This window comes from Brachypodium distachyon, chromosome 2, assembly GCF_000005505.3.
Source record: "Brachypodium distachyon strain Bd21 chromosome 2, Brachypodium_distachyon_v3.0, whole genome shotgun sequence".
NCBI lineage: Eukaryota > Viridiplantae > Streptophyta > Magnoliopsida > Poales > Poaceae > Brachypodium > Brachypodium distachyon.
This window is the reverse complement of record NC_016132.3, coordinates 53626600-53639401: the sequence shown is the minus strand read 5'-3', so window position 1 is coordinate 53639401 and position 12802 is coordinate 53626600. Positions and strand designations below refer to the sequence as shown.

Genomic DNA, 12802 nt, shown 5'->3' with positions numbered 1-12802 from the left:
GTAAACGATGTTTAGACCCTCAATGAAATAATTCCATGTAAGTTGGTTTGACCTTGACTGGGAGGATCGAGAGGACATTGATGCTAAAGTAACATGACAATGATGGAAAGGTTGTATCATTGTCTAAAGAGCGATTCGTAGATTAAAGCATGGCTTGCAGGCTGCTGATTTAATTTGAAACATTGTGAAAACATGCAAGCTAATGCCTGAGATGAGTTTCTGACGCACTTGGAGACTCGAGCAGATGGGGGCGATGATGCTTATATCAGTCAAAGCAGGCGCCAAACGGGTAATGAAAACTAAGATCGCTTTGTGAAGTGCACGACATATTGAAGCATCATTGCCGTAGGCATTTGATTTAGCGGAATCTTGTGAAACTTTCGTCCAAAAAAGAATCTTGTAAAATGTGCCAAATGACTAGCTACACATTATTCCCCGCAAAAAAAAAAATCTACATACCACTGGCGAAACACATTGCGGATGTAATCTTTTAAGAACGAGCCAGGAGTATCCTGGCCTGAAACATTTTTTTTCTTTCGAAACGGGGGATCCTGGGCTAAAACACGACCACACAATGCGATGCAATCTGACCATGTCTGGTGTACGTTCCATCCGAGAATCCGAGATCACATCTCCTGACAAACTCCGAATTCTCTACTGCTAAATGGTGGTGTTTGTTCTCTGAATTCCGGAAAAACCTCTGAACATTGAGCATGCCAAATGCTGGTCATGCTCTGCTGATTTCGTTGAAGGCGCCACTGTCTGTCGCCAAGTCGACTCTGCAGCTAACAGAGGGACAAGGCGCCCGGGATCCAAGCGGGCGGCAATGATCAGGCAAGCAAATTCGGAAAGGATCGCGCATGCTTCCACGTAAAAGCGGTCTCCGATCATCATGCCGAGCCGTCATCATGCGAGATTAGGTGCGCGCGCGCGCTCCGGGATGCGAGCCCGGCCGCGATCGGAACCACATGCTCCTCACTACTCCAGGAGTGTATCTATCTAATCTAACACCCCTCGGTCGTATGCCGGCCGTCGCGCCATTGCCAACGTACGACTAATCTCGTGCTACGCTCTACTGCCCACAAGCTCGTGCTACGCACGTACGAAGGCTTTTTGGGCGCCACGGCTGCAAAAGAGGGGCCGATTAAAGCTGTCGATTTCGCTTTGCTTTGCTTTCTCCGGCGCTTTCTTTGGCGGCTTTGAAGCCTGCCGGTGATTCCCATGCAAATGCTACAAATAATCCTTCCTCGTGACGGGGGAAAAAAATGTGTTTTTTTTTTTTTTGCTTCCTGGGCCATCCCACCCTGCTGTATCTGCATGCCCCGCCTCGCGAGCTTCGAGGCATGCTACGCTCCTCCCCTCCGAGCCATTGTTGTCAATCCGACTATGATGAGTAGGAATGAGACTAGTGGGCCGGCCGGTACCACTAGTAAATTGGATGCCAAGCCCTTGGCGTTAAATGCTGCTTTGCTTGTTGGCCTTGGATCCCCTACACTACTTCCTATTTTTATCGTGGCTTTAAGTCGAATGGAACAGATCGCATGTCTGCGTCAGATATAGGCAGGCACACACGCAGACACAGCTGTTCGTTCGAACGTAAAAACCATTCGTCCCCCCCTACTTGGTTGGCTACCGATTTGAGATGTTCAAAGGTTCTTCCCCGTCTTGGTCCCCGTAGTGCTGCAACGCTAGATCGAAGTTCAAGCAAAAGCAAACCATCTCAATTCTCAAAGCTTCCTATATCTCTCGACATCAGTGGCCAAATCCATTCCCCTCCCGGCTGCCAACAGGAACCAACAGTTTTTACAACGAACAATTTTCACTCTGTGTAAACTGTACCTAGAGTAAAGTCAAGTGCAGTAAAAAAAATGTTGGGAGCTACGAGGGCCTGGCACGTACTGAAGTACGGATACAATGGCCCTACCTGCTCTACTGCCCGCTGCAGTACGTGCAGACTGCAGCAGAACAGCGTACGTACATACATACATACAGCCTCCAGCAATTTCCTTCGTCCAGCAGTTTTCAGCAGCGTCATCAGGCCTCCCCACGACGGACAGACGGACAGACAGGCAGACACGCACGCACTCGGCTCCAAACCACCGCCGGGGAAGGGCGCGCGTGACACGTCCCTATACGCCGCTGTGCTCCTCCTTCCTCTGTTGATCCCTGCCTTTTCTGCCCACGTTAACGCGCCAAGCAGAGAGGCAGAAGCGCAGAGCACGTCTGGCTGCTGCTCCTGGGATATGCAAAAAAACACGACACGATCTCCCTTTGTGATCCCACCCCTCGGATACACGCGCTGCATGCCCGCTGGGGATCCGCGTCATCGTCTGGGAAACAGGCGTCGAGCCGCCCAGCACAAGAGAAAAACAAATAAACTGTGAACGTCGACGAGGGAGCTTTGCAGGCGAGATGCGATCGCTCCCCCATGGATCGAGCTCTAATTTTGGTAAAGCGCGCGCCTCGTTCGCCAGGACCAAGAACGGGGATCTCTTTTTCTTCTCCCCCCCCCCCCCCCCCCCCCCCGCCCTTTCCTTTCCTTTATCGCTTTGCTGCAGGACGTCGGTTCATGCGACGCGCGATGAGGTGCCGGCCGGCCGGTGGGCGATCTACAGCGCAAGGTAGTAGAATCCATCCGTCCGTCCGTCCGTCGATCCATCGTCTCGTCTGAGCGGAGCTCTGCTCGGGGGATCGGGAAAGCCGGATCCTTTCGCACGTTACGTGCAATCATGAGCATCTCCTTCCCCGCGGGCGCTTTTCTTTTCTTTTCTTTTCACCTCGTTCCGTCAATCGGTCCCGCAGTAGCACTTCCGGGGGCTAGTTTGCACATCACATTCGCCTTCTCTCTTACTGCCTATGCCTATGTTTCATCGTTCTTGGCTCGGCGGCAGCATCGCGGTTGCAGCAGAACCCTGTGATTCTGTCGATCTCATCCGCGGAGAAAATGGCGCGGCGGGGAAAAGCGTCGATGCTGAGAAAAAATGTCGCCATGAGGAGCTCATCAGGTCGGCGACGAAAGAAACCCCGACGGTGCAGCTTACCGATCAAAGGGGCGCACTGTTTCTGCTCCCTTTCTTTCTTGTTGCTCGCTTGGCCTTTCTGTTCGAAAGACGAGTTTTAGGTCTAGTTTTCCGTTGGCAGTCGCGGCATCGTTTTGGTTCAGCGCACAGCCGATGTGACACGATAAAGCGCCCCATTATCTCTTATGAAATCAAATCAGTCTAGGCAAACAAACAAGCCAGTGCTGAAGCAGAGGCTGTGGGGTAAAGCACTCTTTCGTTAAAGCGGTACTACTCAGTAAGTAAACGTGCGAGCTTTTGAGACCGAGCCACTATCTCACGGAGAATGATGCGATCAAGTACAAAACGAAGACGACACGGTGTGTATTATCTCATCTCGAGTTTGCCTTGAGTTCTGTTTGCATCTATAGTATCTCTGAACCAAGATCTGTCCTGGGGGAATGTAATCCTTGAACCTGAACTGATCACCTAGCTTAATGTTTTCCTGCCACGTTAATCCAGCTTAATTAATGCTGCACATTCCTGTTGCCCTCTCTATTCTTTCTTCGAGAAGCTAGCAACGGCGTGCCCGATTCAGTTTTGTTAATCCTACTATCAGACAAGGGCCTGAAAGTCTTTGAGAAAACAAAGAAAATACACTTGTATTTTTATGCAGGCACATCACACACATGCGTGGTGACTATTCTGATCAAAGCAAGGGGAGCAAAAGCGAACAAAAGAAGAGGTCCCGCGATTAATTATCCTTCCTAAGCTCGAGAAGGCGACAACTCTGGTCTCCTATCATGTGCCTAGCGCTCCATAATCAAAACCGCTAGCAAACCTCCTAGGTTCTGTAGACCAGATGCCACAGCTCAACTTTAGTTATTCGGGTGCTGGTTTCACTCCCTTTGCTAGCAGGACAAATCTGAAGCAGAGGGAAGGCCAGGGGTGCCGCTGGCTGGAATTCCGTTGTTGGCGTCCCTGCATGCATGGGGGGTTGCTTTGGGGGAAATTACCAGCTAGGTCATGCGCTTTTTGGCCCCTAAGCATGTGGGAATAGTCAGGGAAAGGGCGAGATAGCTTGGAAATGGGGATAGAAAGGGAAAAGCTGGGGAGGCAAAGTTCACATCAACTTGTCAACAAAAGCTTCTTAGCTAGTCTCGCTTTCAAATTGCTTTGACTGGATAAGATAAAACTATCTGGAGCTGATTATCCTGGGGCGCATAAGAATTCCATGCAAATCATGCATCGTCCATCCGGTCAAGTCTTCCCTGATTGCATCGCCGTGGCAGGGTGCTTTTCTTCCCAAGATGTCTTTGACGGCACACCGTCCAGTTCGAAGTTCAGTAGAGTGGCTTGTTCACAGTGCAGCAGTAGCACCGGTATTCAGAAAAAGATTCAGAAATCTCTAGGGTGAGCATTTCTTGGAACTGCTACAAGCATTGCGTCGCACAAAAGGTACGGAGTGAGTACTAGTAATGTTTTTAAAGCGGAATCGCTGGATGGGATGCTGTGTAGAAAAGATAGAGGGAGAGCAAAGTGATTGCGGCGTCGTCGGTGGCCGTTTGTTGCTGCTCCGTGCAAAAAACGCAAGGTGACGTGTTTTTTTACCACACGCGTGCAGATTATTCCGAAATAATCACCTTTGGATCAGGCAAATCCCAATGGTGGTGGACACCGATCGCAGTGTGAGAGAGACGGTACTAGACCTTGGAGAGAGATGAACGCAAAGCAACAAGTGAGCCTCGAACCCCAAGAACGCAGAGCTGCAAAGCAAAAGGAACTATAGAGAGAGAGGGACACAGGCGAGACGAGAGAGAGGGAATGAGCTCGCCGGGGCCCGTGATTCGCCTTTAACTTTCGCTTTCCTTCCCCCACGCCCTTTCACGACCCCTTCTAAAACCATCCATGCCCGCCCGCAACAAGCAGCAACAACTACTTCCCTCCCGCGGCAGCAGAGCAGCACGAGTACTAGGAGCGCCGTGAAGGTCACATCGGGGGTGTGGGTGGGGGGTGGGGGGGAGGAGTCCAGGGCGCGATGTCGCTGGCGATGGACCCGCCGGCGCCGCCCGCGCGGCGCTCGAGCGCCACGAGCTGCGACCTGCACCCGGACGAGGCGTTCACCGGCTTCTGCGCCGCCTGCCTCCGCGAGCGCCTCGCGGGGCTCGAGGCGTCCGCCGCCGCGGCCTCCGCGCCAGGGCGCAAGTCCACGTCCGCCATCCGGTCCCTCTTCGCCAGGCCTTTCGCGGCGGCCGGCGGCAGCGGCTCCTCTGCGCCCGGCGCGGCCGAGCCGCCAGACCTACGGCGGTGCAAGTCCTTCTCGTGCGGCCGCGGCGGCGACGTGCTCTCCGCCGCCGCCGCCGCCGCTGCTGCAAGGGCGGGCGACGAGCCGCAGCGGCGGTCGTGCGACGTGCGGGGCCGGAGCACGCTCTGGGCGCTCTTCCACCAGGACGACCGTGACCGCGTCCGCGACGGCACGGCGTTCGGCTCCTTCCCTGTCTCGTCTTCCGTCGCCGCGGCGCTCACCGCCGACGTCGCGCTCCCGCTTCCGCAACCGCCGCCATTGCAACGGCCGTGCGTCATGGAGGATTTCTCGGAGGAGGACATCCCGGTGGTCATGGAGTGCGATGAGATAATGCCGGTGGTGGAGCTGGAGCCCGTCCATGGGGTTGACACCTCCGGGGAAATTAAGGAAGTCGAAGCCAATGTGGCACGGGATGTGAAGGCCATAAAGGATCATATCGACCTCGAGTCGTCGGAGCCCAAGACGAAGCCTACGCCGAAAGACCTGAAAGAGATCGCGGGGAGTTTCTGGGAGGCTGCGTCCGTGTTCAGCAAGAAGTGGCAGAAATGGCGGCGCAAGCAGAAGCTCAAGAAGGAGGCCGCGGTGAGCAAGGCCGCGGCCGCGGCAATGCCGCCGCCGGAGAAGCCATCCAAACCGTCGTTCCTCCGGCGGCGGCGCCTCCGCGGGGAAGCAGGCTCGGAACACGCGTTGGGCCGCCGATCCTGCGACACCGACCCGCGCTTCTCCCTCGACGCCGGCCGCATGTCCATCGACGACGCTGGCTTCTCCTGGGACGAGCCGCGCGCGTCCTGGGACGGGTACCTGTTCGGCGCGGGCGGCGGCATTGGGCTAGGCCGCGCGCCTCCGCCTCTCTCCCGACTCCCTCCCATCCTGTCTGTCATGGAGGACGCTCCGGCCGCCGTCGTCGAGCGCTCAGACGGTCAAATTCCCGTGGAAGACGATGCTGACCTTGAGCCTCCGGGGGGAACTTTCCAGACAAGAGACTACTACTTGGACTCTTCCAGCCGGAGGCGCCGCAGCCTGGAACGGTCCAGCTCCGTGCGCAGGCCGTCGTTCGAAGTCCCCGAACCAAAACCAATACCCGCCGCCGCAGCAGCCATCGGCAATGAGTCCCCCATTGCCATTGGCGGCTCAGAGTTCTACCACTTCCACCATGCCGAGGACTTGCTCGACCGGGGCTTCAGCTCAAACTCCCTCGTGGAAGACATCTCCGCGAGCCTAGAGGCCGCATTGTCTGGCCCGTCGTCGTCCAAGAAGCCGCCACGGTGGCGCAAAGCGTGGAGCCTCTGGGGATTCATCCACCGGAGAGCCGCCGGGCGGAGGACCGGCGGCGGCGGGGGCGGCCCGTCCGACATCGCTGACCGGTCCTTCTCGGAGCCGTGGCCTGACCTGCGCGTCCGCGGGGGCAACCCCAAGATGCAGCGGTGCAACAGCAACCTGAGCGCCCGCAGCTCGTTCAGCAGCAACAGCGGCGGGCTCGGCAGCTCGAGGCGCAGCTACGTGGACATGAACGGCAACGTGAAGCTGCGGAGGGGGGAGGAGCACGCGCAGGCGCACGCGCTGGAGCGGAACCGGAGCGCGCGGCATTCGCCGCCTGGGCGCGTCGACAACGGCATGCTGCGGTTCTACCTCACGCCGATGCGGAGCGGCGGAGGCGGCGGCGGCGTCGTGCGGCGGGTCGGCGGCGGTGGCCTGCCGGGAAAGGCCGGGCGTCAGCTGACCTCGCAGTCGTTCGCCCGGAGCGTGCTTCGTCTGTACTGAACCCAGCGCAGGCAGGCCAGGTTCCTCCGTCTGTCTGTCTGTCTGTCTGTGGCGCTGCGCTGCAGTTGATGAGGCCTTGAGGGGGACCGGTCATAGCCATAAATCTTCGTGTATTGTAATCTCTTGTTTGTATTTCTTTCTGTTCATTGTGAGGGGGGTTGGGGGGGATAACACGCGGTTCATGTCATAATTTCCTCTCGCTATTACTACTGCGTGTCATGTCGTTCTTCGCGTTAAAATCACCAGTGTTCACGTCGTCGTCATGCATTCGAGCACGAGTCTGTTGGAATCTCACAGGTCTCCCCTAAATTTGGATGCAAAGCTGATTCTAAATCCGTCGCCCCGGCCGGCTTAAGCCCAGTGCCACCGACCCACGTACGGCATGGCTCAGCACGCTGGACCAGCATCATCTCTTTTGTGCCAAGTCGTGAAATGCCAAGGGCTCCACAGGTGTGTGTCTCTTTTTTTGCTCTTTTGGATCATGCGGAATTCCTCCCAACCTTTGAGTCCCGAGAGCGTGACATGGGACAGGCACGTCGTAGGACTAGCTGAGTGGTAGGAATGCTGTGGTGCGCGGCTCCTCCTAAACACACTGTCAGTACAAGGCTCGGGCCCGTCCACTGCACGTGATTGGTCCTTAAAGGGTGGTGGTCGTGCTTTGCCGCCGCCTCGGAAACCGTAAAAGGCGGCTCATATTCCGCTGGCCCCCTCCGTCGTCCCGCTGGGGGTCTCGACGCTGTCGCGGCCTCGTCCGAAAGCTTGTTTTTTCTTGCGCGGCCATTCTCTCTCGTCGGTGGCCATTCTCGTTTGTGTTTACGCTGCGTGCTGTGCTGTATGCCGTTGCATGCGCGCCCACCCGCCGGCAGAGCAAAGGGTCCCTCGTGTTGATACGTCGGTCTCGCGCGGTCTGCCGCTTTGTTCTCGCCGCGCGCGCGCGCTGTCGATCGGTTCAGAGTGTTTGGCTCCTGTTTTCTTGTTTCTTGTAGTACTGTCGGTAACAGTGAACGGTAGATGCTGCTTCTTCAGCAAACGGGGAATGTGACATGGAAGAGAGCCATCTTTAAACAAAACGCACCACCGAAGTCTCCGTGCTCTGGCCTCTGATGGTGCGGGTGAAGCAGACGACGGCTCAGGAGCATAATCTGGACGGTGTTAGCATTAATTAAGGGATTAAGTAATCCTCTGACAGGATCAATATAGTGGATCCGGCCGGATGCTCGATCGATCGCCAGACAGCACATGCCCGCAGACGCGAGACGCCACCTGTAAAGTCCCCTTAAACTAATTGAGAGGAGACAAAAACTTCCCAACGGATGCATGTCAGGGACGCGGCTGCCAGCGTTCGTACGCTGCTTCATTTGTGTTTGTGTCTACTAAACTTGACCAGCTGCGAAACCGTCCAAAGTTAACCACGAATTAGCAGCCCGACAACCAATTAAACTGATCGAGAGCGCACCAGGCGTGAAATGAAAACCACGACGAACCGGGCCGGCAGCCGTCGCTTCGCCCGGACTCACATCAACGCTACCGCTGACTTCGTGGTACCCGGTGTCTCCCGGTGCCCATGAAGTGGCCGAGCAAACAATGCCGAGCCGAGATCGAATATGTGAGAGGTACGGAGTACATTGGCGGCTTTGCCTTTGCCTGCGTGGATGCAGACGCGTCGCCATTTTTCTATAGCGTGGTGTCCCTCTGCCTCCTAGTACCGTGCGTAGCTGGGAGCCATTCCTCTTTCTTTCCATGACAGGGTGACACCGACGGCGGCCCGTCATCTCCATCGTCCGCTGCTGGAAATGGCTTTGCATGTTTCCGGTCGACGTAGCCCGCTGTGTCAGCTGCATGGAGCTATGCCGGTCAGAGCTAGTCGACATGGAGGCGCCGCGCCATATTCCTACTAGATAGACATGACCCCTTGATGTGCTGTAGCCTGTAGGGTACAGTTGCTAGCTCCGGGGGCTGCACGGCCTGCGCATGGTGTACTCCACCGTTCGATCGCGCAATCAACGGCCGCATGGGGATTCCCGATCAAATGTCCAATTCTGCGAGCCCTGCCGTGTCGTGCAGAGCTTTGCATCACACGCCGTGCATATCCCTACGGTATGTAGCGTACGTAATGCTGGAGTCATCTTTCCGTAGGAGAAAAAGAAAGAACAGCGGTAGCAGCAATGCAGCGGCAGTAGGATCAGCGGTCAGGATTTGTAGACTCGGGCTTTGCAGGGACGGATCGGAACGGTTGGTCGGCCCGGGGTCTCCCCGGCCGTCGTTCGGACAAAAACTGCTTTCTCAGGGATCCGAATGTTGTTGGCACTGTCGTTCTTCTGTTTACACTCCATACCGTCGACTGTTCCAGCCGCAGTCTACAAGCCCGTCTGTCCACTGCAATCCATCACCGCACTGCTGCATGCATGATAGTGAGAGGAGGGGCAAAGTTGCAGAGATCGATGGAGAGGTCACGTTGTCATTGCCCACTTGGCTTAGACATCCAGACATCTGATGACGCAAGTGTTGCCATGCACACAAACTGTGTAGTAGTACAAAAACTACCTTGCAGGGGAGACATGGAGACAGAGAGGGGAGAGAGTTCTACAAGCCCGTCTGTCCACTGCATTACCAGTTTGCATCACAACATCTTGGACAGTTGGACTCTAAAACGGACGGCTGTTTCAGCTTCTTGTTTACTCAGGTTCGTTTCACGGCATGCGGCGAGGGTAAAGGGAAAAAAAAGAAGAAGCTTAGACGGTTGCGCCGACGGTGGCGCCAGCCGCGAGCCTCGACGAGCCGTAGAGAGTCTCCTCGAACCGGATGATCTCGTTCTTGGACCCGTAGGCCACCTGGGTCCGCTCGTCGAGCACCGTGATCACCTTGTCCAGCACCGACTGCTTGCCGTCGCTGCTGTGCCCGCCGGCTTTCTCTATCAAGAAGCCCAGCGGGGCCACCTCGAACAGGAGCCGCAGCTTGGCCTTGGCCGTGGGAGACGTCACGTTGGTGAAGATGCCCTTCTCCTTGACGATGATCTGCACATATCACCAAAGTTGAGTTCAAGTTCATTAATTCATTCGTTCTCGCGCGTCCGTGTTAAAATATTTCTGTGCAATGGAGTGTAGGCAAGTCACGAAAGCAATGTTCGTTCACTATGTGCCGTGCCGATCGTGTCGTGTGGTCTTGCTTAAAGCAGACGCCGGTACAGCTAGCGCAACAGTCAATCGCATGGGCTCGTGGTGGAACTACAGTTCGTGGCACTCACTGGGAGCACCGAACCGAATTCTTGTTCCCGAAAGTTACCTTGCCTTGTCTGTAAGATTGTCTCTTCCCGTGCAAAAGGTGTAGAAGTCGAACTGACATGACAGATTGATTATGGTCCGTTCAATGTTACTGAACAGGCACTCCTGAATCCTGATCATCGATCAGATCATCGGTACTGAAACCGAACTATTGTCATGGCATTCAGTATTCCCATGCAAGTGATTTACCATACAGTGTTTTTTGGGGCAGGGTCAGATAACATATTGACACTTCCTCTCGGCTCGAGTTGGAAGAAACAGCGGTGGTTTCTAAGGATGTGAGCATACAGGACTTGTAATAACTGAAGTGTTCATGCTTCGGGAAAAATAAATTAACTGAAGAGTTGTTGATATGTACCTGGTTGACATCAGGGACCATTCCTCCGGTATAGCGCAATGTGTACTTCTCCTTGACATAGTAGTTGACAAGCTGAAAAGATGCATTTAATTTCCAGTTATTAGTTTCTGATTAGAACTACTCCTAATGATGAGAAAGCCTTGTCATACACAGAAGCCACAACCTGCAGCTGCTAAAATATGATAACATCAGTAAGAAAGAAGGTAGTACCTTGTCATAATCAGGGTTGTCAAATGTGGCCCTCAGATTACCAGGAGAGAACATCTTCCCTTCTCCGATGGTTGTGGTGTCCTTGACATGCTGCCATTTACCTGCAACATTTGCAGACCTTCGGTTAATGTCACATTACATGCGTACAGAAGCTCCACTGGGTTCGTAAGAAATTGATGCAAACCTTCGTCAAGAAGAAGGAATTCATGAGTTCCAGGGCAGTCCTTGAGGGCCACTACGAAAGTGGTGCGAGGGCCGTAGATTCCCATGGCAGCAGCAACCTGGTCTCCACCGGTGACGCCCGTCAGCTTGTCACCGGGCCAAACACCAAAGATGGTTCCCACAGTGAAGTTTGTGTCGACAATGCTGGAACCGTCAAGGGGATCGAACGCAACACTGAAACCGCCTGCCAGACGATCGATTCCAAGCCGATCAGAATCACAAAGGCTAAATTCTTGTTTTATTTCTGAATTTTGTATGCAACAGTTATAATGACACCTATGCAACTACAGTAGGATGGCAGCATTTTGTAAGCTCTAGTTTGCTCAGACATGTAGTAGGCGGTGAATGGATGTTTTGTTAGTATCCATGTCTCCAATTAGGATGGCATCTATGGCCAGAATCCAAGAAGACATCTTGGTTCCATATACTGATATGTTGTTTCACTGCTATAGTTCTCTGAAGGTGCGAAGGAAACATATATGTTCTGTTCAGTTGCACTGAACGCTGTCTGTACCGTCAAATTCGGGCATAGGGATGCAAAGATGGACTTGACATCATTTATCAAGTGATCCTTGTTCTCCTCACTCATCTGTAATCTGTATCGAGTTTCAGACTCTTGTTTGTTTATGCATATCAATGGTGACAAGAAATGGATATGTACCGTCGACTGGGCCACCCATGTCTTGCAGCTCAGGGACTTCCTCAGAGCACGCATACTTGCAGACATGGGAGTACTCCAACGCCTACAGAGGAGCAGCAGTACATAAGAAAAGAAAACGGAAACCGTGACGAGACGAGGCCTGCACTGCACGCCTACGTGTAGAGAAATTATTAACATTCGGTCGGGTCGTTTCACCTCGAAGAGGAGCTTGTCGGCGAGCATGTCGACGGCGAGCTGCTCGTCTCCGAAGGAGTTGACGCAGGCCGTGCCGCCGCAGGACGCCGTCCTGACCTTGAACGCGATCGTCCTCATCGCCTCCCCCATGCAGATCAGCAGCCTGATGAGGTTCTTGTCCGGCGTCGCCTTGGTCAGGAACTCCTCCTGGCACCACACCACAACACGGCGTACCGTAAGCACTTTCACGGCTGCACCGATGCACAGTTTGTTCGGCACTGCACGCTGATTGGCTGATTATCTACACTACACTCACCAGGCTGTCCCCGATCGCGCACCGTGTGGTGAGCGCGGCGCGGCTCGCCGCCTTGGACTGCCTCCCCGGGAGCGTCCTCGCCGTGTTCGCCCGCACCGACTCGCCGTAGAACGTGGTCGGCGGCCTGGCAGCCTGCAGCGCGCCGACATTACCCGTCAGGCATCAACCAAAAAGATAAAGTTTGGCGCGCCTACATTTGCAAAATTCACACACACCTTGGGCCTGTAGGACTGCGAGAAGGACATGGCGGCGCAGCAGGCGGGGGAGCGCGTGGCGGCCCCGCGGGCGTAGCCGGACGCCGCGACGGTCTCCATTGCTGCGATGCGAGCTGCCGCCGTAATCTCTGGTAGACGCCGACGAGGTGACCGAGGCGGACTGAGCTTAAGCTTTTCTTTGGAGGGGGGAGTGTGTTATTTAGTTGTCATACGATTTTACGTTGCGTGGTGAGCGACCTACCTGCGGCTGCAGCTAAGCTCGGATGGGGGATTTGGGATCACACACGGCGGAGGCACGAC

The 12802-nt window shown here is 54.9% G+C and overlaps 2 protein-coding genes across 2 annotated transcripts; one reads left to right on the top strand and one right to left on the bottom strand.

The window, feature by feature from the left end:
- Nucleotides 1–4740: 4740 nt before the first annotated feature.
- LOC100828984 (UPF0503 protein At3g09070, chloroplastic) lies at nt 4741–7292 on the top strand. The gene has a single exon (XM_003567229.4). The coding sequence runs from the start codon at nt 5038–5040 to the stop codon at nt 7063–7065; it is 2028 nt and encodes a 675-aa protein (XP_003567277.3). The 5' UTR covers nt 4741–5037; the 3' UTR covers nt 7066–7292.
- A 2213-nt stretch (nt 7293–9505) lies between these two features.
- Nucleotides 9506–12769, bottom strand: LOC100828873 (sedoheptulose-1,7-bisphosphatase, chloroplastic). Its single transcript, XM_003564577.4, has 8 exons — nt 12503–12769; nt 12288–12419; nt 11993–12178; nt 11798–11879; nt 11099–11320; nt 10915–11015; nt 10705–10776; nt 9506–10079 (listed from the first exon to the last, which is right to left on the bottom strand). The coding sequence occupies exons 1-8, from the start codon at nt 12599–12601 to the stop codon at nt 9798–9800; spliced, it is 1176 nt and encodes a 391-aa protein (XP_003564625.1). The 5' UTR covers nt 12602–12769; the 3' UTR covers nt 9506–9797.
- Between the last annotated feature and the right edge of the window lie 33 nt (nt 12770–12802).